Source organism: Cyprinus carpio, chromosome B19 (genome assembly GCF_018340385.1).
Source record: "Cyprinus carpio isolate SPL01 chromosome B19, ASM1834038v1, whole genome shotgun sequence".
NCBI lineage: Eukaryota > Metazoa > Chordata > Actinopteri > Cypriniformes > Cyprinidae > Cyprinus > Cyprinus carpio.
Window position 1 is genome coordinate 27317770 of NC_056615.1, and position 24505 is coordinate 27342274.

General features: G+C 34.4%; 1 protein-coding gene across 1 annotated transcript; it reads right to left on the reverse strand.

Annotated features, from left to right (window-relative positions):
* Window positions 1-3504: 3504 nt before the first annotated feature.
* LOC109111096 (TGF-beta receptor type-2-like) lies at window positions 3505-22052 on the reverse strand. Its single transcript, XM_042745347.1, has 10 exons — window positions 21839-22052; window positions 20051-20201; window positions 14845-15050; window positions 13285-13441; window positions 11981-12171; window positions 8668-9446; window positions 6947-7088; window positions 5327-5340; window positions 5048-5158; window positions 3505-3967 (listed from the first exon to the last, which is right to left on the reverse strand). Exons 1-10 carry the CDS (start codon window positions 21906-21908, stop codon window positions 3791-3793), a joined length of 1998 nt encoding a protein of 665 aa, XP_042601281.1. The 5' UTR covers window positions 21909-22052; the 3' UTR covers window positions 3505-3790.
* Between the last annotated feature and the right edge of the window lie 2453 nt (window positions 22053-24505).

A 24505-nucleotide genomic window follows, 5' to 3' on the forward strand; every position in this document is an offset into this window, starting at 1 on the left:
ATTGAAAAAATGTCCTGGCTCTTCCAAGCTTTATAATGGCAGTGAATGGCTGTTGAGATTCAATAGTCCAATAGAAGACCAATAAAGTGCATCCATCCATCATAAAAAGTGTTTCACGCGGTTAATAAACGCCTCCTGAAGTGAATAGATGTGTTTTTGTTTTATTTAAAAACCATAATCTTCTCCTAACTGACGTTCCAGCGGACGACGTAGGAATAGCATAAGCTCTGGTGAGAAGTGATAAGCGCGGAAGCACAAAGAGAGCAAAACAAAACACCGGCCATACATTAGAAGTACAAAACAAGGATTTGTAAAGAAAAATGTCGGGGGATTTCAATGTAAGCCAAAAAGAGACTGCATTTCCTTTGCTGTAAACAAAACTTGGTTGTTGTCAGACTAGCATATTCTCACCGGAGTTTATGCAGTCACAATCAGATACAACAATAATTTCTCAAATATTTATATACTGATTAAACATTGACTTCAGTGGTATGAGATGACTGCATGCTTTCAGCTGTTTCCCTATGGAACTATCACCAACTGAATTGCAGCTCAAACTATTTCAAATGTAGTGAATTATGCTACAAACTCTATCATAATGCACAATGTTTCCATCTAACATATATTTTGAGCTGCAGTTTGTCACATTAATGGAGTGTTTAGCATTCAGTGGCGCCCCAGAAAATTTTAATAGGGGTGCCAAAGGAGGCCACAGCCAATCTTGGGGTGGCACACACACACACACACACACACACACAAAGAATTCAGTGTAATGTAATGTGTGTTATACTTATTAACTTTTGTTTCTGGTTAATGTAAATATAATTTTAATTAGCAACAATTAATTACTCGTTAAATAGTTTATTTATTTTCCTTAAAATGATTACACATCAACAAATATATGTGCAAACATTGTAATTTACTAATTATAGTGCTTTCATTTCCACGGTTATTAAAAAGGCGAGCAAAGAAAATAATCAGAACATTATGACTGTCTAGCTCTCAAAACAACTCCCGCTATAATTAATGAAGGTGTCTTGAAATTTATCTAATTTCAAATCAATCTTGAAATGCAATTTGTTTTTTACGATCATAATGGAAACATCGATTTTTTTTTTTCTTTTTTTTGTAAACATGATATTTTCGCTTATTCCAATTAACGTTATAAAACTAGACAGCGGCAAAGCACATGGCTGAAAGCACGAAAAGCAAACGAACAGACAGATTTAATTGAATGCGAGTCATTTACGCTGAAACCGCTCCGACAGATTAAAACTCAAACTCGTGACTTCGATTATTCATTACAGAAAATAGTTCAAAAAGAGCGATTCATTTTCGAATTTCGACATCGCTTGTAATTATTTTGTATCGAAGCGCTCGAATCGGATCGCACATTGTGAATCGTTTCATTCAGATCCGGATTCGGGCGTGTATCGTGAATCATTTGATTCAGAACGGAACTTCGGAGCAGATTTGTGAATCATTATTCAGATCGGGACTACGAATCTTTTCTGACTTCTTTTGAACAGTACAAAACATCAAACCATTAAGTTAGTACAGTTATAAAAACAAAACTATACATTATTTAAAATTATAAGGGAGCCAGTATGATAGGTCCACAGATTTTTATTTTTAATCAATACTTTTATTTATCAATGATGCAATAAATTTATCAAAAGTGACAGCAAAAATGTATAATGTTATAAAAGATTACTATTTTCTAATAAATGCTATTCTTTTCAACTTTCTCTTCATCAAAGAATCCTGAAAAACTAAATATAGCTATCACTGTAAAATACCATTTAAAAGGCATAGCCTAAATTTTTCTCACTAATGCTAATTCAGGTTGCATTTTATATCTTAAATATGCATAATTACATAATGTTTACACATTTTGCATTCTTTTTTTTTTTTTTGCTCAAATGAGAAATAATTTGAAATTACACTGAATGTTCTGTTCACAAATGCCATTTACCCTAGATTTTTCTTTGTTTTCTTCACTCCTCTCCTGATAAACAAACGAACAAAAATATCCGGGCCAATAATGTTTGAAACAGCATGTTGATATTTACGCAATAATTATTACAATTATGTTTGTTTCACTCTTAGTTTAGATGACCATAATTTCAAACATGCAATAATTCATATTTTTATTGTGTTTTTTTATTTTAATATTTCAGAAAAAAAAAATATTTTACTTGTATCTGAAACCTGACTTTTAATCTTAAAATATGAAAAATCATCACAGAATATATGAATTACTACATGTTTGAAACGATGGTAATCTAAGCCAAGAGTGAACCAAACAATTTTACCGTGTAGAAGTCTGGGTTTCAGACAAGACAAGAGTAAAACAAATGCTTTTTCCACCTAAAAGTCATTTGAAAAAGACAAAACAGTGAAAACTGATGTTATTGTGAGAGCAGCCGGGATCGGAATAATCTGTGAGCTTCCTAACAAACACAAACTCTTATTTTGTATTAGTGTGATGATGAATCTCTCCAGCAGGAGGCAGCATTTGATTTCATCAGAATCTGAGCCTCAAATCATCCTCACAAAATCCCTGGTTTATTTAGAGATTTTATTATATAGAGTAATCTTTCCTGGCATAAAAGCGTTATAATAACAGAAATCAGAATAACAGAATCAGAAGAGCATATTTTTGATTGATTTAGACTGCTATGAATGTGCTCGTTGAATTAAAAATTGACATGAAACAATGCGTGCAACTAATTTTACTTCAGAATTTAGAGACTATATGGAGTTAAACTTGATTTCAGGTTGATTTAAAGCACTATATACAGCTGCAGTGTGTAAGCGGTCCATAAACAACATTCACAAACAACGATTTTATGATGTTTTATAAAATTTTTAAACAAATATACACAATGATTATATATGCACATATGCAAAAAGTGCTCTATTCTTGGCTTTTATAAACGTTGGTTTCAGACGCCGAACCTGAATGTTAATATTTCAGATCCTTGGCTCTGTAAGGCACGTGTGTAAAAGTCTTTAGATTTTCACATTAATAAACAAACAGCTTCACCTGAGATTTCATCTCTATAATCCAGATCGTCTTTGGCTCACAGTTCTCTTTTAGTGCGTCAAATGATTAATCGCATCCAAACTAAAGTTTTTGTTTGCATAATATATGAGTGTGTACTGTGTATTATGTATATTATAAATACAAACACATGCATGTATATATTTTGAAAATATTTACATGTATATACATTTATATACTTATATTTGATATAAATATATAAACAACATATTTTTATTATATATACATGCATGTGTTTGTATTTATATATACATAATAAAAATACACAGTGCACACACATATAGTATGCAAACAAAAAGTTTATTTTGGATGTGATTAATCATTTGACAGCACTATAATAAACACTTAACTCAGCTGGATTTGATCTGTTTTATCACTCATAATCGACTTGTGGCTTTATAATACTGTAAGTTCACAAAGGGTCTCTTTTTTTTGGATTTTCTTAGTATGAGTTCACATGTCCCAGAATCCTTTGCGTCAAGACTCCCTTTCCTCTGTGACGTCAGCGAAGCAGATTTTCCCTGAAGCTTATAATGATTGGTAACGAGCGTCTGGCGTCATACACACGCTCTGGATATGGAGTATGAGTTCATAGCTAAATAAACATCACTCGTGCTGTACGCACGCATGGATTTGGTGTGTTTAGTTGATCCTGTAAAGTGCAAAGGTCACTTTGTCTTAAACGGCCTTTATCAGCTGATTGGACAGACGGGTGTCCGCGGTTCAGATCTCCTCCTCATCGTTCCCAGAATCCTGTGCGCTCTTGGTGTCGGCGCTGAGGGGCGAGATCACAGCGCTGCTGATTTCACTGAATCTCTCCACGACACACTGCGCCGTCACACGCGCCTCAGGGTCGTGATCCCAGCACTCCTCTATAGTGGAGCTCAGCAGATGAACGCCCTGAGAGAGAGAGAGAGAGAGAGAGAGAGAGAGAGAGAGAGAAAGTGAGAGAGAGAGAGAGAGAGAGAGAGAGAGAGAGAGAGAGAGAGCAGATAATGATATGAGGAAGTTTAGAGGAAACCGTGTAAAAAATAAAATAAAAATCATAATAAATAATAAAAATAAGATTAAACTAAAAGAATAAATACATGATTCAAATAAATAAATAAATTATTAAATAATAAAGATTTAAAAAAATGTATTATATTAAAATAAATACATAATTAAAACATATAATAAAAACAAAAAACAACAATAAATAATAAAAATGAGTTAAAACAGATTTAAATATTATAAATACTAAAAATACTTGAATTAATGATTATAATGAATAAAATAGATTTAAATAAATACAAAACAACAGGTTAACATATATAGCACTCATTAGATTTAAACTGATTAATAAATAAATTCATCTACATCTAAAATAGAGTATAAAAACATATTCAAATAAATAAAACATTTTATTAAAATATTTAAATTATGAAATAATTAAAATAAGTAATACAAATAATAAAACAAAAATTTAGATTTAAAGAATTAAATAGATTACTATATATTACGGCTACCAGCACAGTTCTATAGTGATATTTAAATATTATAGTTAAAAGTTAGGTTTTTTTTAATTTAAAATTAGATTAAAAAAAATTATATATTTTTTTGCTTTCATGTTGATTTTAATGATTTTTGTCTTTTTAAATATGTCTATACTTTAAATTTGTATTTAAGTTTAAAATAAAAACAAACTTGGAAACTAGATGAAATAAAATACATTTAGTCTTTTTTTTATTTAATTTCAGTTGACATTTATTTTATTTCAAGTACTTTTGTTATGATTTTAGTTTTAGTTCACTATAATAAGCCTGCTGTAAATAAAGTTGAAATATGAGCAGCTTCACAGCTCCATTAGCATTACACAAGCACTAGAAGTGTCTCTGGGTCTGTGAATATTGACTTTGATAATCAGGTTTTGAGTCAGTAAGGTTAAGAGGTGCTGGTTTAGTGAATGTCAGGCTCTGTTGGACTAGTTTAGGTAGTTACCGCGTGGTTAGTCCAGCTGGCCGGTATCTCGGGTCTCAGTCGGTCTCTGATGACGTCGTCCTTCATGCTCTCCACACACAGATGATCCTTCAGCTTCCCAAACGGAGACACCTACACACACACACACACACACACACACAAACACACACACCAGCATCAGACCAATTCCAAGAGGGGACTGCGGGGAATCACTGGAGCATGGCATTGTGGGAAGTGCGTCATCAGGGTTTTAACCAGCCATTCACAAGAAACGACAAAAATCTGTTTGCTTCCTGCCACAAATACTCTTGAATCTGAAATAAAGACCCTTAAACAACAACAAAGCCATGGAGGAAGTGCATAGAGCAGGGACAGGAAGTGGGCTGTGTGACATGACGGGGGAGTTCATGACAGCGATGCTTCCTGTTTTTGACACATACATTTCTTGGGAACTTTAGAACAGAGATTGAATGATGGTTTTCTATAAACTACATATTTACTTATATAATTCATAGAAAATCATCATTCTATCTCTGCTCTGAAGTTCCCAAGAAATGTATGTGTCAAAAACAGGAAGCATTACATCTAATAATCAATCAGATATATATATATAAATATTATAAAATCTTATAACTGTTACATATATAATATCCATAAATATAATATATAATACATTTGTTAAATATAATATATTAATGATTTATATTTAATTTTGTATATTTTATATATAATTAATAAGTCTTCTAAAATAACCACCTTTCGGGTTATTTCTCTTTATTTTCAACAATACATCTTTTAGATATGTTAATATTTATATTTCAATCAAAGTGGGGAGGGGTGTCTATTTAAAAAAAATATAAATAAATATTATAGTATATATATAAAAATTTAAAGTCTATATATATAGAAATATAAATGTTATTAAATATTATAGTCTATATCTACAATTTATAGTGTATGTTTATAATAAAATATTTATATTTTTGGTGTTATTATCATTTATAACAATCATCTATCCATCCATCCATCTATATCTGAACATCTTCTATCCTTTTTAATGATATATTATATTAAATGCTGTATAATATAATATAATATAATATAATATAATATAATATAATATATATAATATAATATAATATTTTATAATATAATATAATATAAAAATAAGTATTTTATATATTTTTATACATATATCTTATATATATAATTTCTATATTTATATTGATATATATATATATATTTATAAAATTAACAAGTTTTTTTAATTACATATTTTAGGACATTTATCTTTTATCTATAATTTTCTAAATATTTATATTTAAATCAAACTTCGCACAACCAATTCTATTTATACATTATTTCTACAACCAATTTGTGTGTGTGCACGTGCGTGCGTTTGTGTGTGTGTGAATGAGTGTGTTTGAGTGAGTGTGTGTGTGTGTGTGTGAGGTTTGAGTGATGTGTTTGTGATTAGCGTGTGTGGACGTGATTTCCCACAGTTTATTTCTACAGCCAACTACATCCAATGACATCATGCCTGCATTTTTCTTAATTTATTACATAATTACTATACATCAAATTCTCTACATCCAATATACATTTGGAGATGGGTGTGTGTGTGTGTGTGTGTGTGTGCGTTTTGTGTGTGCGTGACTGAGTGTGTGTGTTGTGTGTGTGTGTGTGTGTGTGTGTGTGTGTGAATTTGCGTGCGTGTGTCTGAGTGTGTGTGTGTGTAGTGTGTGTGTGTCTGTGTGTGTGTGTGTGCCGTGTCGTTGCGTGTTAATATGTGCTGGTGTGTGTGTGTGTGTGTGTGTGTGTTTGCGTGCGTGTGTCTGAGTGTGTGTGTGTGTGTGTGTGTGTGTGTGTGTGTGTGTGTGTGTGATATGGTGAGTGTAACCACTGATGGATGTTTCTTACCTCCGATAGCACTGCATCTGGACGTGATTTCCCACAGAACCAGGGCCATGGAGTAAACGTCGGCCTGTTTGAAGGACTCGATGTTCTCCAGGTCCATCCTGGACTCCAGCACCTCAGGAGCCATATATCTGGCCGTTCCCACCTGAGAAAGACCAGCAGAGCTTCTGTCAGCTCATAACATGAACTTAAACTCACATTATCTGACAGATTTAACTCTGTTTGGTCTTTAATGCAATTACAGTTTTGATATAAAACATACTACAGACCTTTATTTTGAAATGCTTGCTTTGCTGCTAAATATCACTCTGTTATATCAGAAGTTATACAGAATTTTAAAACAAACAAGAAACAAATTGTGCGTATATAATGCTTTCATTTTAATTTTTTCTAGACAAGTGTTTGTTCTACACTTTCAGTTCAGCGTTGCGCCGTGTCGTTTCCTCTTTTAATACAATGCTTTAATTGTTCTGACATCATCCTCATCATTATTATTTTTGAGCATGTGGTTCACACAGACGTCACTTTCATTAGGAGTGTTTAATGTTATTTTATTATTTTTACACTTACACTGATCTCATCACGCTCAATAACGCTCTGTTAACGAACTGTAAACCAAAAACTGCTAAACTGTTTTACTGTAAACCAAAAACAGACCAAAAAAAAATCAAAGAGGTTCATTTTTAACAAAAAAAAACAAAACAAACTAAAATTATGGCATGAAACAAACTGACTGTTTATAATGTATAACATGTGTGGTAACTGCTAATTATTATTATTTAACAATTTTAAAACATAAACATTTGGATACAGAAATGAAATGGATTAGGTTGATAGATAGATAGATAGATAGATAGATAGATAGATAGATAGATAGATAGATAGATAGACGATAGAACGATAGAACGATAGATAGATAGATAGGTAGATAGATAGATAGATAGATAGATAGATAGATAGATAGATAGATAGAGATAGATAGATAGAAGATAGATAGATAGATAGATAGATAGATAGATAGATAGATAGAAACGATAGATAGATAGATAGATAGATAGATAGATAGATAGATAGATAGATAGATAGATAGATAGATAGATAGATAGATAGATAGATAGATAGATAGATAGATACTTGATTTTTAAAACATGAACATTTTGAAAGAAAAAATGGAATGAAATAGTAAAATTAAATAAATAAATAAATGCATTTATTAATAAGAATATTTTTTCCCTAAATATATTGCATAAAAAACTATTTATAAAAATAACCTTTACACAACCTAATGTATCTAATATAATTTATTTATTATATGACTATATTATTTATTACATATGATTAATTAATATATGCTTTAGTCATAATTAATTATTATAATGAAATACTATTACTATATACTAATTAAAAATAGATTTTAAATATAGAAATTTCACTCACGCAAACACACACACACATATATATAAACTATTTAGTTTATAGTTTTAGTATATATATATCTATACACACACACACACACATATACATATATATATATATATATATATATATATATATATATATATATATATATATATAAATATAAATTATTTAGTTTATAGTATTAGCATATAATTAAAATAGTTAATTATTGATATAATACATATACAGTAATATAATAATAATTGATATGAAGTTTTCCTGAAACTGAGCCAGGGCTTCGGTCAGTAGTGATGGCACACTCTCACCTGTCCGCTGTTGGCCAGTTCTTCAGGAGTCATGAAGTTATGGAGTCTCAGACTGAGACCGAAGTCACAGAGGCAGCAGCTGAGGTCCGACTTCACCAGCACATTCACGCTCTTCAGGTCGCGGTGCACGATGGCCACTTTAGGGCGTCCGCACGGCGTCCGGTCAGCATGAAGATGAGCCACGCCCCTCGCCAGAGACCCGCCCAATCGGCACAGCCCGTCCCAGCCAATCACGTGCTCCGTCAGGAACTCCTGCAGGTTCCCTCGCTCGTGATAGGCGGTTATCAGCCAATAGCGTCGCTCTGCCTTCCGGTCCTCGGCGGTCAGAAACTGAAGCACGTTTTCATGCCGAAGCTCGGCGTCTGAGAAAATCTCCCACTCGGTTTTCCACGAGGCGTACTCTTCGTAGGGAAATATTTTGACCGCTACCATCTGGAAGGATTCGTCGGTCGCTCCCTGCTTGAGTTTGGCTCTGTAGACTTCAGCGAAGCGGCCTTTCCCCACTATAGTGTCCAGCTGGATCGGGAGAAGCTCGGTGTTGTGGTTTAGGCTGTTGGCGTTGGCCGAGCTGCTGTCGGATCGGTCGTCATCGCTCATGATGATGGCGCAGGTCTCGCTGTCAATGCCTTTGGTTTTGGTCGCTTTGAGGTTCTGCTGGTGAAACACATGATAGCAGTAGAAGGCCGAAAGGAGAACGACGACAGCGATCAACGCAGGAACCACACTGACCAACAGCACCGGCAGGGGGTTTTTCTCAACGCCTTCTGTAGGAGCTGACACTGCACAGGAACACCAGAGGAAAATTACTACCGCTTTACTGTTACAAGCATTTCTGTTACCTGAGCTCTCTGACCCTCCATTGGGTTGTTCAAAATAAAATAAAAAATGGATTCTGAATTTGGATAAGATCACAAAATCCAATCTAGATCTGGATTAAATCCTCAATTTGTGTTGTTCAAAACATTTTAGCAAGATTGGGATACTTAGTTCCAAAAAAAAAGGATTATTCTGATCCCAGCTGAAGAGTGGATTTCAGGAACAAAAAATGTAATAAAACTTTAAAACTGGTCTACATTTTAACATGTAATATATCCCCAAATCCCCAAACAGCTGTCAATATCAAACTAAAATATATTTAATTTAAAGTTGTTTAATCACTGATTGTAAAGTACATTGGCAGTCAGAAGTAGTTATTTATGTAAATGCAATGCAAAACTAGAATGCAAGAATGCATTTCCCCCCAATCACCATGTAACTTTAGGGGCTCTGTAGAGCGCTAGTAATCCAGATTTGGAAATTTGAAAAAGTGTGTATCTGGATCAGTATGATTCAATCCAATTTTGCTTTGAAAAACCGGCACAAAAGTAAGATGGGTCACCTGATCCCGGATTCCACAGCATGGGATTTCCAAATCCAGATCAGAATGATCCAGATTAAACTTTTTGAACAACTGGGCCCAGGGGGTTAACATAATTTTTTGAAGCTACAAGAATACTTTTTGTGTGCAAAGAAAACAAAAATAATGACTTTATTAAACAATTCATCTCCTTACTATCTCCTTACAGACTATGTTTCTGGACCCTGATCATGGTAGGACCCTTGCTGTCTATGGAGGGTCAAAAAGCTCTCGGATTTCATCAAAAATATCTTAATTTGTGTTCAGAAGATGAAAGAAGGTCTTACGGATTTGGAATGACATGAGGGTGAGTAATTAATGACAGAATTTTAATTTTTGGGTGAACTAATCCTTTAAGCCAAAGCACTCAAATTACCAACTTAAAATAAATAAAACTAAAACTGAAAAAAAATGAATAAATAATAATAATTCAACCTAGATGGTAATATATATATATAAAAAAACATAATGAAAATGACAAAAGCGCATAAAATTATGAAAAATTTAACTTATAAATAAAATGAAAACTAGTGTTAGATGGTAATTTTTTAAAGGATGTACTGTCCATCTAAAATGTCATACATTTATATTGTAAACAATACTGTAAAGATCTGTTGAAAAATTAATTTCCAATCTGATTGTCCAACTTCCGGGAGTCAAAGTATACAGGAAACATAATAAAAGTTTATGAGCACTTTTGAGAAAGTGCTAACTAATCACTAAACTAATGCAATGCTGCAAGAAGCAAAAACTAGATATTCACAAACAAAAATTACAATTCTCCTTAGTTCTCAATATTATGTAATTTTACTGCATAGTCTGTGAATCAATGTGTTTGAGAATGCAGAAAGTGATGCTTTTTTTTCTGACACTTCACAATTCCTCAGAAAACTTTTGAAAAAATAAAAAAATAAAAATTGCATCCTATGTAATTTTCTGCACCAAGTTTCCTCTCAGAATCACATGAGGCAGCTTCCTGTTTAATTCATCTAAAACTAGACTCTAGTCAGAAGCAGAAATAAACATTAGTGGTCCTTTCCTGCACAAAACTCCCTAATGATACACGTTACAGTAAACACAGTGATGTGCAACCGAACACAAAGCGCACACGTGCACACGCAGACGCACAGAAATAACACACGGCTATAAAAACAAGAGTTCTGCATGCGATGATCTTCAGACACAGACAGGAAACCACACGTCTGAACGCTTCAGCAGCTCCACGGAGACATTTTAGAAAATGGCTCGCACAGTTTACCCCAAGAATGCTTTTATACTGACCTACACCACAGTGTGAAAGAGTCAAAACTGGGAGATATGAGTCTTAATATTCTTATTCTGATCGAGAATCATAAAGATTTTTTTTTGTTTTTAAAAGACGTCTCTTCTGCTCAACAAGGCTGCATTCATTTGATCGAAAATACAGTAAAAACAGAAATATTGTGAAATATTTTTACAATTTAAAATAGTGTTTTTCTATGTGAATAATATCTATGAATGTATACACACACACACACACACACACACATATATACATAAATATATATATTGTAAAATGTAATTAATTTCTGTGATATGCAGCTGTATTTTCAGCATCATTACTCCAGTCTTCAGTGTCACATGATCTTCAGAAATCATTCTAATATGCTGATTTGCTGCTCAAGAAACATTTCTGATTATTATCAATGTTGAATACAGCTGTCCTGCGTAATATTTTTTGTGATACATTTTAGTTTTCTGGAATCTTTGATCAATAGAAAGTTCAAAAGAACAGCATTTATTTGAAATAGAAATCTACTGTAACATAATAAATGTCTTTACTGTCGCTTTTGATCAACTGAATGCATCCTTGCTGAATTAAAGCATTAATTTCTATCAGAAATAAACTCTAGCTCCTCTCATTCACATCTCACTCACCGTCAGTGAAGAAGAGTCGATCGTTGCACTCTTCCTGATTGCAGGAGCAGATGTAGAAATCGTCCTCCATGCCCTTCACCTGCTTCATCAGACAGACGCTGTTGTTGTAGTCCGTCAGATACTGACCGTGAAAAGGGAGCGCTGGATTGTGACACATCGTCTCCATGATGGGCTTTCCTTTATTTCTCCTCCTGAAACACAGCATGCACATTGTGAGCTGATTGGCTTTTAATCAGTCAATCTGAGAATACCAGAAGTGTGTCCTCTTTAAAATCCACCAAATATATACTGCTTTAAAAGTCTGGGATTTTTTTTAAAGAAATTAATATTTTAATTCAACAAGGACACATTACATTGACAGTAAAAACATTTATAAAGTTACAAAAGATTTATATTTCAAATAAACGCTGTTCTTTTGAACTTTCTATTCATCTGTGAATCCTGAAAACTGTTTTCAACATTGATAATAATCAGAAATGTTTCTTGAGCAGCAAATCAGCATATTAGAATGATTTCTGTAGGATCGTGTGAAGACTGTTATAGTATAATATTTCACAATTTTTACTGTATTTTTGATCAAATAAATGCAGCCTTGGTGAGCAGAAGAGACTTCTTTCAAAGACATTAAAAATTCCTATATTATATTGTTCTGTAACATATGTTAGGAAATTGAGTTACTCCATATTTTCTTTTCTTTTTGCATTATTATGGATTATAGGCTAGCCAGAAGTAATAGTTTGAAGTTAAACAAGTTGTAATGATGGATTTGTTGCAGTTTTTTTTTTTTTTTTTTGATGGACTGGAGTGGTGTGGATTATTGTGATGTTTTTATCAGCTGTTTAAAGTCTTATTCTGACGGCACCCATTCACTGCAGAGCATCCATTGGTGAGCAAGTGATGAAATACTGCATTTCCACAAATCTGATGAAGAAACAAACCCGCCAATGTTCATTTTCGGCTGAAGTACTCCTTTAAACTCTTTCTGTCACGTCATGATCACTCTGACTGTGTGTTTTCACTCTCAGAGTTTGTCTGCGAGCCGAAATGAACTATTTCCTGCGGGATTGTCTGGAAGTCAGACAGGATTTCCTGTATCACAGTGAAGCTATTTCCTGATTAATGCAGTCGACATTCATACTGAACGAATACAGAGAGTTCATTTAGAGCTTGATATGGGAAATTCGAATGTCTAGACAGCAGTGATACTGAATGCAGATTCTGCATTTGAGAATCAGTGGGATTCAGATTTGCAGATTGAGTCTGTAAACAAAAACAAAGCTGTATAACAGAAAAGTGGCACATACCAGGCGCTGACGCAGACCTCGCGGGGATTCTCGCAGATGGAGGTGATGTTGCAGGAGGATTCGCAGACGTCGGTGGCATTACACGCCGTAAATTCAATGTCACAAAACCTACAGACCTGAGCGAGTTTGAACCCTTCTTTATTTTCTGATGTAGGCACTGCAAAAACACAGAGAGAAAGAGAGAAATATATATATATATATATACACAGTACAGACCAAAAGTTTGGAAACATTACTATTTTTAATGTTTTTGAAAGAAGTTCATTCTGCTCATCAAGCCTGCATTTATTTGATCAAAAATACAGATTTTTTTTTTAATATTGTGATATATTATTACAATTTAAAATAATTGTTTTTAAATTTATTATACTTTAAATTATCATTTATTTCTGTGATGCAAAGCTGAATTTTTAGGATCATTATCACATGATCCTTTAGAAATCATTCTAATATGATGATTCATTATCAAAGTTGGAAACAGTTCTGCTGCTTAATATTTTTTCAGAACATGTGATACTTTTTTAGGATACTTTGAAAAAAAAAAGAAGCTATGTTTTTAAAATATAAATATTTTGTAATAACAATATACACTACTGGTCAGTAATTTGGGGTCAGTAATTTTTTTTTTCTTTCTTTTTTTAAATAAAATCAATACTTTTATTCAGCAAGGATGTGTTAAATTGATAAAAAGTGATAGTAAATAAAATATTAGAATATATATTATTAGAATTTTTTTTTTTTGAATAAATGCAGTTCTTTTTAACCTTTTATTCATCAAATATATTAGACAGCAGAACTGTTTCCAACACTCATAATAAATCAGAATATTAGAATGATTTCTAAATGATCATGTGATAAACTGGATGTTACATGTGACACTGAAGGCTGGAGTAATGATGCTGAAAATTCAGCTTTGCATCACAGGAATAAATTATTTTTTTTAAAGTATATTCAAATAGAAAACTATTATTTTAAGTTGTAATAATATTTCACAATATTACATTTTTTTCTGTATTTTTGATACTGTACTGTATATATATATAAACTGATTCATTCTGCCTGTATACTGTATATATATATATACTGTATATAGTAAGTTCATGTCAGCTAATGCTAACAATGTTAACAAATGAGAATTTTACCAATAATCTAAAAATAGATCAAATAAAAGTTCTCTCTTTAGAGGCAGTTCAGAGCAATTGTATCCCAACTTTATATGACACTTGTTATAACTAGATAAGAAAAGTTAATCTTGATTGTCTTGCTTTATGTAAAACCAACACGATTACTACAGACACTTTACGAATCAATTTTACCTTCACAACAAGAACGATATGAATGCAAATATGCCATTTTTTCAGATTTAGCTCAACGCTGATGGTATGTGAAATATATTTAAATATATAAACCAGACACACACCTGATGGAGACCTCCAACAAACACTACACATATGAAACCACAAACACACACCTACTCAGTGCTGATTATATGACAAATAGTATGGAAATGACAAATAGTAGGAAACCACACACACACACACACACTACAACTGCACTCACATATCTGGTCATCAGGTTTGCTCAGCAGCAAGCGCTTGTTACACTCTCGTCCCGTACAGGCGCACAGACGGAGGACAGAGGTGTTCATGACTTTTAACGACAGCACACAGTCCGAGCTGCTGTAGTCGTCCAGCACCACGCCGTTCAGAGGCTGCTTCGGGTCATGACACTTCGTCTCCACCATCACAACTCCAGCCTTCCTCCACCTGAGAGACAGAAATAGCAATCACAGCTCGCAGTTCATGCAATCACTAGCATACTACTCATACTTATTCTGCACTGTGTCAATATCCTGATGCTCTACTACATTTGTCAAAATGCGCAGTATTATAACAGAACACAATGTGTGTTATACAGTATCCTAAAATGCAATGAGCTCAAGCTTTCATTTCCAGTGTTATGAAAAAAGGAAGTGAAATTACCCATAAAATCACATCAGACTGTCAAAAGTGGGCTGAAAATTTTATATATATACATATATATGTGTGTGTGTATATATATATAATATGTGTATATGTAGGATAAGTGAACTGACTGTGAGACAGCAAGAGCACTTAAGTGTTTTACTTAATACAAGTTTTCTGTCTATTAGAGTAAATATCTTCTAGTTGGGAGGATTGATTCATTTCTTTCCTTAACCTCTCCCTGTCTAGCTAGTATTTACTCTGAACAATGCCTGAAACTTTGTATTGCAAGCACTTCCTGTGTCTGTTTGCCTCTGTATAATGAATTGCTTATTGCATTCCTCAATTGTAAGTCGCTTTGGATAAAAGCATCTGCTAAATGAATAAATGTAAATGTAAATATGTAGCTATATATTTATGTATATATGCATATTATTCAAAAAATGTAAATGTATCATGGTTATTATAGTTAACTAATAACAAATATACATTTCCATTACTTGAAATAAATTAAATATTAACTGAAAAAAATACATATGATTGAAAGCAGCGCAGACAAAGTGTTGAGAGCGGCCTAGAGCGCCAAAAAGTTTAGGCATTCCTTGACTTTATGCAAATATCGAGCGAAAAACGCCAGACGACAACTAATCTGTGTAAATTAATAGGTACATTTCAACAACAAATAGAAATTGTATAATTCAGAAGCTAATTTAAAAACTGCGTTATGTGCAATTTATCCTACATGTTAGCATACAGTTTTTATTTTATTTTATTTTTTTTATGTTGAGCATTGATTATTATATTTAAAAATAAATAGTAATCACATTTAAGTTTGGGCTCTGTTGTTAACTGTAACCTTATAGTAATGTAAAAGTGCTCATTCGTTTAAATGAAAATTACAAATATAAAAACGAATTCAATAATTAGTATCTCAATTATGCTAAAATATAAGATGGCGTGGGCCAGTGCATCACCTGCGTTAAAATAATTTAATCGCGTTATTTCTTACTTAAATCATATGATAAGCGATATCACACCAGCAGCTAGAGCAATATCACACGAGTGCTGTTTTTGCCTCGAATATAACGAGTGCAAATGTGATTTTATACAACAGTTCAGTAATTAAGTTGTTTATATTGTTTTATATTTTAAACACATTGTTGTCTGTTTTTGCTAAGTTTTGCCAACAAAACTAATACCTATTAACCCACATCAGAACTGTTGCTCGTCGCCCGAACAGCACAGTTTAGTTTAGTTTCTGAATGAATCCACGTTTTGAACTAATCGGGTGAATCAATGATTCAAAGGCCCATTCATCCAGAGAGCCATTTACTGAATTCCTGAATGAATCAGCTGTTGAATAAATGACTCATAAAGACAATTACCGCCACCTGCTGACAGATTTAGTTTCTTATTTAGAGTATCATTTCATTAAAAACGGGCTTTAAAGGTGCCATGTGTAAAAATTGAGGTAAAAATATCCAAAAAATGACCTACACCCATCAAAAGAATGAGAAGAAATGAGGGCAATGATGTCATTAAAAAAATGTCAAGTTATAGTGCTGCAGAGATATCAACCTTAATTAGCATTAGCATTACTAGCCACGGCCCGACAGGTGTCGTAATACCAGTTTCGGCCATGGGAGGCGGTATGCGGGCAACATAACCACCAGCCAACCTGCAATACACGAATAACTCACACGGCTTGTGGGCGTACTTGAACCTGATGTCAATCGTGTGGAAGGTACAGCCCACTACTTCATTTCAGTTCAGGGAAGAGAGCGGAAGGATGGCTGAAGCCCTTGGCAAGAGACACCTACAACCGCGCTCGGAATCACAAATCAAATCCGATAAGAAAAGGAGCCGAACCAGAGTAAACATCGGCACTGCTTTCCATTGCTGGAGACAACTGATGAACTTGAAAGAAATGAGGTTCGACTCCGAACTTGCAACATTTCTTTTAGATTGGTAAGTAAGATGCTGTTAGTATTTCGCTAGAAGTTTGTTTTATATGTTTGCGTATTTTTTTCGGGAAGTTATAACATAGAAATGTATCGAAGGCTGTTCGATAAACGTGCTAATGTTAGCGATGGCTAACCGTAGCTGCGTTAACTTACCCACAGATCCGATCCGGTTTTCACCTGTTATCTACCAAAGCCCGTCTCTACCAAGTTGATGCTAAAATGTAACATTACCTAAGAAGCTTGAAATGTCTTCGATGATAATGAACCCGAGAGAGAGAGAGAGAGAGAGAGAGAGAGAGAGAGAGAGAGAGAGCGCGCCCCGGCCGCGCGCGCACTCACGCACTATATTCAGAGCGGTCAAGTTTTTGAAAGCGTGTGAAAAGAGTCAATTGCGTGTGTCTCACGGTGAATGCTTGAGAGTTGGCAGCTCTGGTTACGTTGGTTGGCGCTAGCTTGGTCAACATCAGCTGTCTGATGTTGACCAATGATGTTGACAGAATGCTGTCTGTCAAATTAATTTAATTCAAATAATGTGTATATACAACTCAAAATGTAATATGAACAAAACGAATATATACATATTCACTGGTAAAGGTGAAGGGGAGTAGCTTGAAGATGTCATGTTTCAAATTCACTTGACATAACGTTCCTCTGGAGGCAAAACGTCCTTTAGGCTTCGGCTATGGCTCTAGGGTTGTTGTGAAGGTAGGGGCGGAGCATAGAGACTATGCCGTTTCTCGTTTGTTACTCTAGAGTAGACCAATTCACTTTATTGAGGCATACTGCCCCCATCTGGTATGGAATGTGGAGTATGACTTGATTTTTTTTGCCAGACATTACACATGGCTCCTTTAAAGGGATAGATTACCCAAAGTTTTTTTGTTTTTTTTTGTTTGTATTATTATGTCATCATTTACTCAAACCTGAATTAATAACTTTCTTTTGTGGAACATAAAAGAAGGTATTGTGAAGACTGTTGGTAACAAAGTTGTTTTGGTTAGCAATGACTTCCATTGCATGAACGAAAAAAAAAAAAAAAAAAAAAAAAAAAAACGGGGTGTTTCTCAAATTATCTTCTTTTATGTTCCATAGTTTATGTTAGGCTGTTGTAGCCTAAATGTTTATGTGTAATAAATTTTATATTAAATCAAATCAAATATTTATTTCTAAAGCTACTATTTGTAATTTTTACTTAATACTTTATCATTTAACCCAAAATCTTTTGGGGGTATTTTCACAGCCAGATGTAAATTGCGATTATTAGATTAATTAATTGACACGTCATATAATTAATAAGATTAAAATAATTAATTGACTGACAGCTGATGATGATTAACGGATGAATTATAAAATGTTCATCATTAAAATGTTCTTTCACTTTCACGTTAATTCAAAAACATAGTAACTAGTTCACAGTATATACTACACTTTTAACAGTTGCGTACTGTGTCCAGTAAACAGTAGTTTAGTGATAGTAAGAGAAACAGTAAGTCAGATATGTCCAGTCAGCTGATTTACACCAGCGTTTGTGTATTTTGGGTCGTTGTTCCTGTATCTTCTGCTGAATGGAAAGTGAAACAAGCTCATGTTGTGTTTTCCATTTTCATGTAATAATCACTACAAACCAAACTACACAACCCATAATGCAGCAGTGTACAGGTTGGTTTGCATCTATTACACATCTACATCTATATCAGAGATGGTTTAGAAAAAGAGTTTTGCCATTTTACATCACAGGAGAAACTTTTAAAGTTCTTCAACTATATTCTGGTGCCTTAAAACTTACTGTAAAGGATTATTCACCCCTAAAAAATGCATATTAGGGAGAGTGCACTATCCCTTTAAGAATGATTCAGGTTGAAAAGTTTTTGGTTTTAGTTTGAAAAAGGCTTCTTTGCTTCAGGGCGCTCACTTTATTGTCATTCCTTAAAGGAATGGTTCAGCCAAAAATGAAAATTAGCTGAAAATGTCCTCACCCTCAGGTCATCCAAGACGTAGATGAGTTTGTTTCTGCATTAGATTTGGAGAAATGTAGCATTGAATCACTTGCTCACCAGTGGATGCTCTGCAGTGAATGGGTGCCGTCAGAATGAGAGTCCAAACAGCTGATAAAAACATCACAATAATCCACAAGTAATCCACACCACTCCAGTCCATCAGCTAATGTCTCAAGAAGCTAAAAGCTGTGTGTTTGTAGGAAACAGATCCATTGTTAAGGCATTTTTAACTTCAAACCTTTGCTTCAGGCTAAAATAATCCATAATAACAAGTCCATCTCCTGTTGTCTCTTCACTTCAAAATCCACACATATATTTGTTCAAAGCTGTTTTGGACTGTTCTGGCTTGTAAACAGTGCTTGATCTGTGTATATTTCTCTCCTGATTCAGACCAGACCACTTTTACATTGGAGGAAGCGTTATTATGGATTATGGAGTCGTATTTTAGCCAGAAGCAACAGTTAAAGGTTAAAAATGTCTTAATAATGGATTTGCTTCTTACAATCACACACCTTTTCACTTCTCATGACATTAACTGATGGACTGGAGTGGTGTGGATTACTTGTGGATCATTGTGATGTTTGTACTCTAATTCTGACGGCACCCATTCACTGCAGAGGAACCAGTGCTGAGACACTGATGCAATGCTACATTTCTCCAAATCTGATGAAGAAACAAACTCACCTACATCTCAGATGGCCTAAGGGCAAGTGAATTTTCAGCGAATGTTAATTTTTAGGTGAACTACTGCTTTAAGTAAAGAATGCTGCAACACGTCTGTGAGCGTGTTGGAACAAAAACCATTGTAGTTGCATGACTCATGATCACAAGTGCTTCATACCAGACGGCGGCGCAGACATCATCTGGACCCGGGCAGGTCTTTGATACGCTGCAGCTTGTGATGCACTGATTCGACCTGCAGTTCGCCGGCTGAGGGTCACATGACTTACACACACTCTGTGGATTGGGTGTGTGGAGCAGAGCTGATGCACCTGAGACACAAACAGAGGCGAGATCAGAACTGTATTGAGATACATTTTTTGTATTTTTTTTTTTTTAATGTCTTTATAGTTCTTAATAACTTTTTGTTTTAGTTATTTTAGCAGATCAAGTTAAACTATATAAAAATGAGATATAAAATAGCTAATAATAATAACTTTTTTTATTATTATTATTATTAACCTTGGATCAGCCAAAGGTAATGTTTTTGTTTGTGGTTAGTTAGTGGATGATGTTTATGTTTAATGTGATTGGTCAAAACCGACTTCATAAATCCACTGAAAATCACCAAAACACCAGCTGATACACAGACATTGTTCAAACAGCGAAGTGACGTTAGTTTAGACCCCAAACACATGTGATAATTAAAAAAAAACATTTTCTACAGCAACAAGCATCTCAGAATCTGATGACATAATCGTCTCAACATTCGTCTGGACGTTGCTTCAGTATCTGCGTCTGCCAGGAACATAAACGCAAACACATGCTGCATCACTGTTAGCTGCGGTAGATGGACACGGAGCTTTGGGAAACATTATATAAACATTATATATATATTATCTTCAGGATCTCTTAAATGCATATGCAGGTTTATGTTGTTTCACGTTAAACCACAGAAACATCTGTGTTTTACTTTAGTGACGGACAGTGATGAAGAACACCTGCGACCTCATTTAAGAGGAATTCATTTTCATTTAATCTAAATACATAAAAATCTAAAAGGTCTTAATCAATTTAATGCAACTTGTATTATGATTAAATTAATTATTAATTATTTAACAACACAAAAACCCACTGCAGCCCAGTTTGGGAAACCCTGGTGTAATGTAATGTTTAATGCACTTTATGATATATATATATATATAAAAACTTAATATATTTTCTTTCTCTTTGTCATCTATTTATCTATATCTGACATCATCATAAATATGGTACTCATCCTGCAGACACATTTACTTTATTAATTTTTTTATTTAATATGTTCTATTGTGTAGCCTATTAATTATATGCATTTATTTATTTTTTTTATTTCATTTTTAGTTTTAGTTATTTTAGTAAGCTACATCATGTTAAATTAAATGAAAGCAAAGCAAAAAACATTTAATATTATACGCTATATATATTTCAGTCAAAATTTATTTATATTAACGATTTTTTTTATGGTTTTACTTATAGTTAACTGTGATATTTAATACTTTATCATGGCACCACCGCACTAGTTAAACTAAGGTAAATATTTGAACGAGATCCCACAGTAATGTAATACAGCTTAAGTAACAACTCAAAACACGATATTTTTTTAAAGCATATTTTACACGAGTTTATTACCATGACAAATGTCACAGTACATTTAGAAAATAAAAACAGACAAACAAATTTAGACAACAGGAACAGAATTGGAGAGTTTCAGACACGCGCAGACACACGAGGAAACGTGCGTCAGGCTCGTGCTGTCTGACAGTTTCAGACACTGGAGAGGAACTAATAATTAATCTAATCACACCCCATAACGCTGAGTGTGACGCGACGCGACTCGCAACGCTCCGGTGAAACGCTCGCGTTCGCTGATCACAGCGGTGTCAGCGTCAGAGCGTCGCGTCGCAGTAACAAGACTGAAGCGGAAACTTACCAGACACCAGACACACGAGAAGAACCGACCCGAAACCGACAGAACCGAACCGCTCCATTACACGCTCCATCGCGTCTGACCCCGGATCATGCTCTTAAATCGGCTCGAGCCTCATTCTCCTCCCTCGTCTGAGAGGAAACGCGCAGATGGACGTGAGTCACAAACGCGACAGGAAACGTTCATGAAGAACGCGCTCTGAGGGAGGAGGCTCTTTTCCTGCTTTACTTTCTCAAAAACCGCTACTGCGCCGCGTCTGTGTCAGTGCGCACTGCGCTCACTCACTAGACAACACCCTAGACCGGTGAGCACCACATAGACAGCATCACTGGGCATCATACTCTCAAAACCTAGTGAGTTCCCTACATATATGACATTCTAAGGCATTTCAAGTGAGTTTCCTATAAACAACATCTGTATTATTTTCTCAAAACCGATAAAGTTGCCTATCAGCATTTGGCATCTCAAACCTAGGAGTATTACAACATAAACAACATTTCTGGGCATCATAGTCTCAAAACCTAGTGCTGCCTAGTTATAACATTGTAGGCATGATAGACTCAAAACTAATGAATTTACTATAGACAACATTTATTCTTAAATCCTGAAGAATTGTCTATATAGACAGCATTTCTGAGCATCCTATCAAGACCTGAGTTGCCTACATAGAAAACATTTTTAGGCATCGTCGTCTCAAAACCTATAGTTTACCACATAAACAACATTTCTGGGTGTGGGTCTCAGAGTGTTGCCTAAAGCCTATATAACATTTTTGGCGTCATAGTCTCAAAACCTAGTGGGTTTCCTACATAGACAACATTTCAAACGACTTTCCTATAAATACAGCATTTGCATAATATTTTTAAAACCAGATGAGTTGACTACATAAACGACATTTCTGGGTGTCAGTCTCAAAACCAAGTGTGTTGCCTACATATAAAACATAGGTGTCAGTCTTAAAACCAATTCATTTCCTATAAGCAGCATTTTTAGTCTTAAAACCTGGAGAGTTGTCTGTAGACAGCATTTCTGAGCATCCTAGTATCAAGACCTAGTGAGCTGACATTTTTTTAGGGGTCAGTCTCTTGTGAGTTTCCTTCATAGACAGCATTGCTGAGAATCGTAGTTTCTAAACTCAGAGTTGCCTACATGGATAACATTTTAGGCATCATAATCTTAAACTGCCTACACAGTCTGCATTTTTAGGCATTATAAAATAATAAAAAACAGACTTTGGAACATGTCCTATAACCTAAAGAGCTGTCAACCTAGACATTAAAACTGATAAGAACCCTAAGTAGATAGCATTTCTCAAGACCTAGTGAGTTGCCTACACAGACAGTGTTTTCAGGCACATGTCCTAATGAGCAGTCCATGCATTTTAAAACTTATAAAGCAGACAGCAAGACACTTGCTCTCAAAAGTTACCAATACATGAATTTAGGGCTGCATTTCTGAGCATGTGCCTCAAATGGTGAGCTTCACGCCTACACAGTGTTTTTGGGCATCTCAAAACCATGCAAAACACCTACCTACAGAAGTAAGACATTAAAAGCACTCTGTGAGCTGCCTATCTAGACAGCATCATGGGCACATAGACATTTTGGTTCAGTCAAAGTCAATAATCTCACTGTGTATGCTGTCTATCTAGGTGGCACTATAAGTTTTGACACACAAGCATCTCCTAAATGAGTCATGAGTGAGAAAAGCAAAACAAGAAATGAAATCAGTAGCAACAAAAGCTTCAGTGTATAAAGAGAGCAGAGCAAACAACTGATGCACAGGAAGTAAAATTAAGATAAGCCTTAATTACTAAGAAATTAATCAGTATTAAGACTTCCTAAAATGAGAAAAATCTGCTAATGGAGTCAGAAAAACAAGCTTCGTTCAAAGGGAAAACAAGTTTTACACAGTGAATTCTAATTCTGACACTGCATGGAACTTGATTCAAGAATGTTTAGTGGAAAGCAAGACAAAAATAAGATCCAAAAACACATTGTGATTGTGTTTAAGCATGCACCACACATTTTATCTCTGCTTGCATTCAGGTGAATGCATTCAGGTTTAATAATGACCATTAAATTGTTGCAGCGCCGGCAGCCAGAATCACGTGCTGCAAACACGTTGTGTTATCACTGTCATGACGACAAGATCGAATACCATTCTAGGAAATCAGTGCAATTCTTGTGAAATTCTGTTATTCCATGGAAAGGGCTGATTAGTCCGTCTCTTAACCACCTTTAACTGGAAATGACATAGACTGCAAGACAAAATGTTTATTTTTCTGCATCTGTTTCAGAGAAACTAATTCATATCTACATAATAACTAACAGTGTCTAGAACATGATTAAACCCAGCTGCTTTCGTTTATGAACTCGCGCTGGACTTGCGTAAGCTGCAGGTCTCTTAAATATAAATATATCAAAAAATGGAGTTTTATATGATTTCAGTGCTTTGATTATAGACTTGAGTTCAACTCTATTGAATGCCAGTCTTTTTCAAAAACAAAACCAGAAGAAATTAGAGTTCCTAGAAAGCAATTTTAGGTACCATAGTCTTAAAATCAAGTGAGTTTCCTACAAAGACAACATTTTTAGGCATCAAACTCTTAAAATCAAGTGAGTTTCCTACAAAGACAACATTTTATGTGAAAGTGAAAGTGACATACAG

Coding starts and splice junctions, on each gene's coding strand:
- LOC109111096 (XM_042745347.1), bottom strand. CDS start 21,908: ATGGAGCGTGTAATGGAGCGGTTCGGTTCTGTCGGTTTCGGGTCGGTT. Junction 9,447..11,980: donor TCGACTCTTCTTCACTGACG/GTGAGTGAGATG, acceptor GTTCCTGTGCAG/TGTCAGCTCCTACAGAAGGC. Junction 3,968..5,047: donor CCAGCTGGACTAACCACGCG/GTAACTACCTAA, acceptor TCTCTCTCTCAG/GGCGTTCATCTGCTGAGCTC.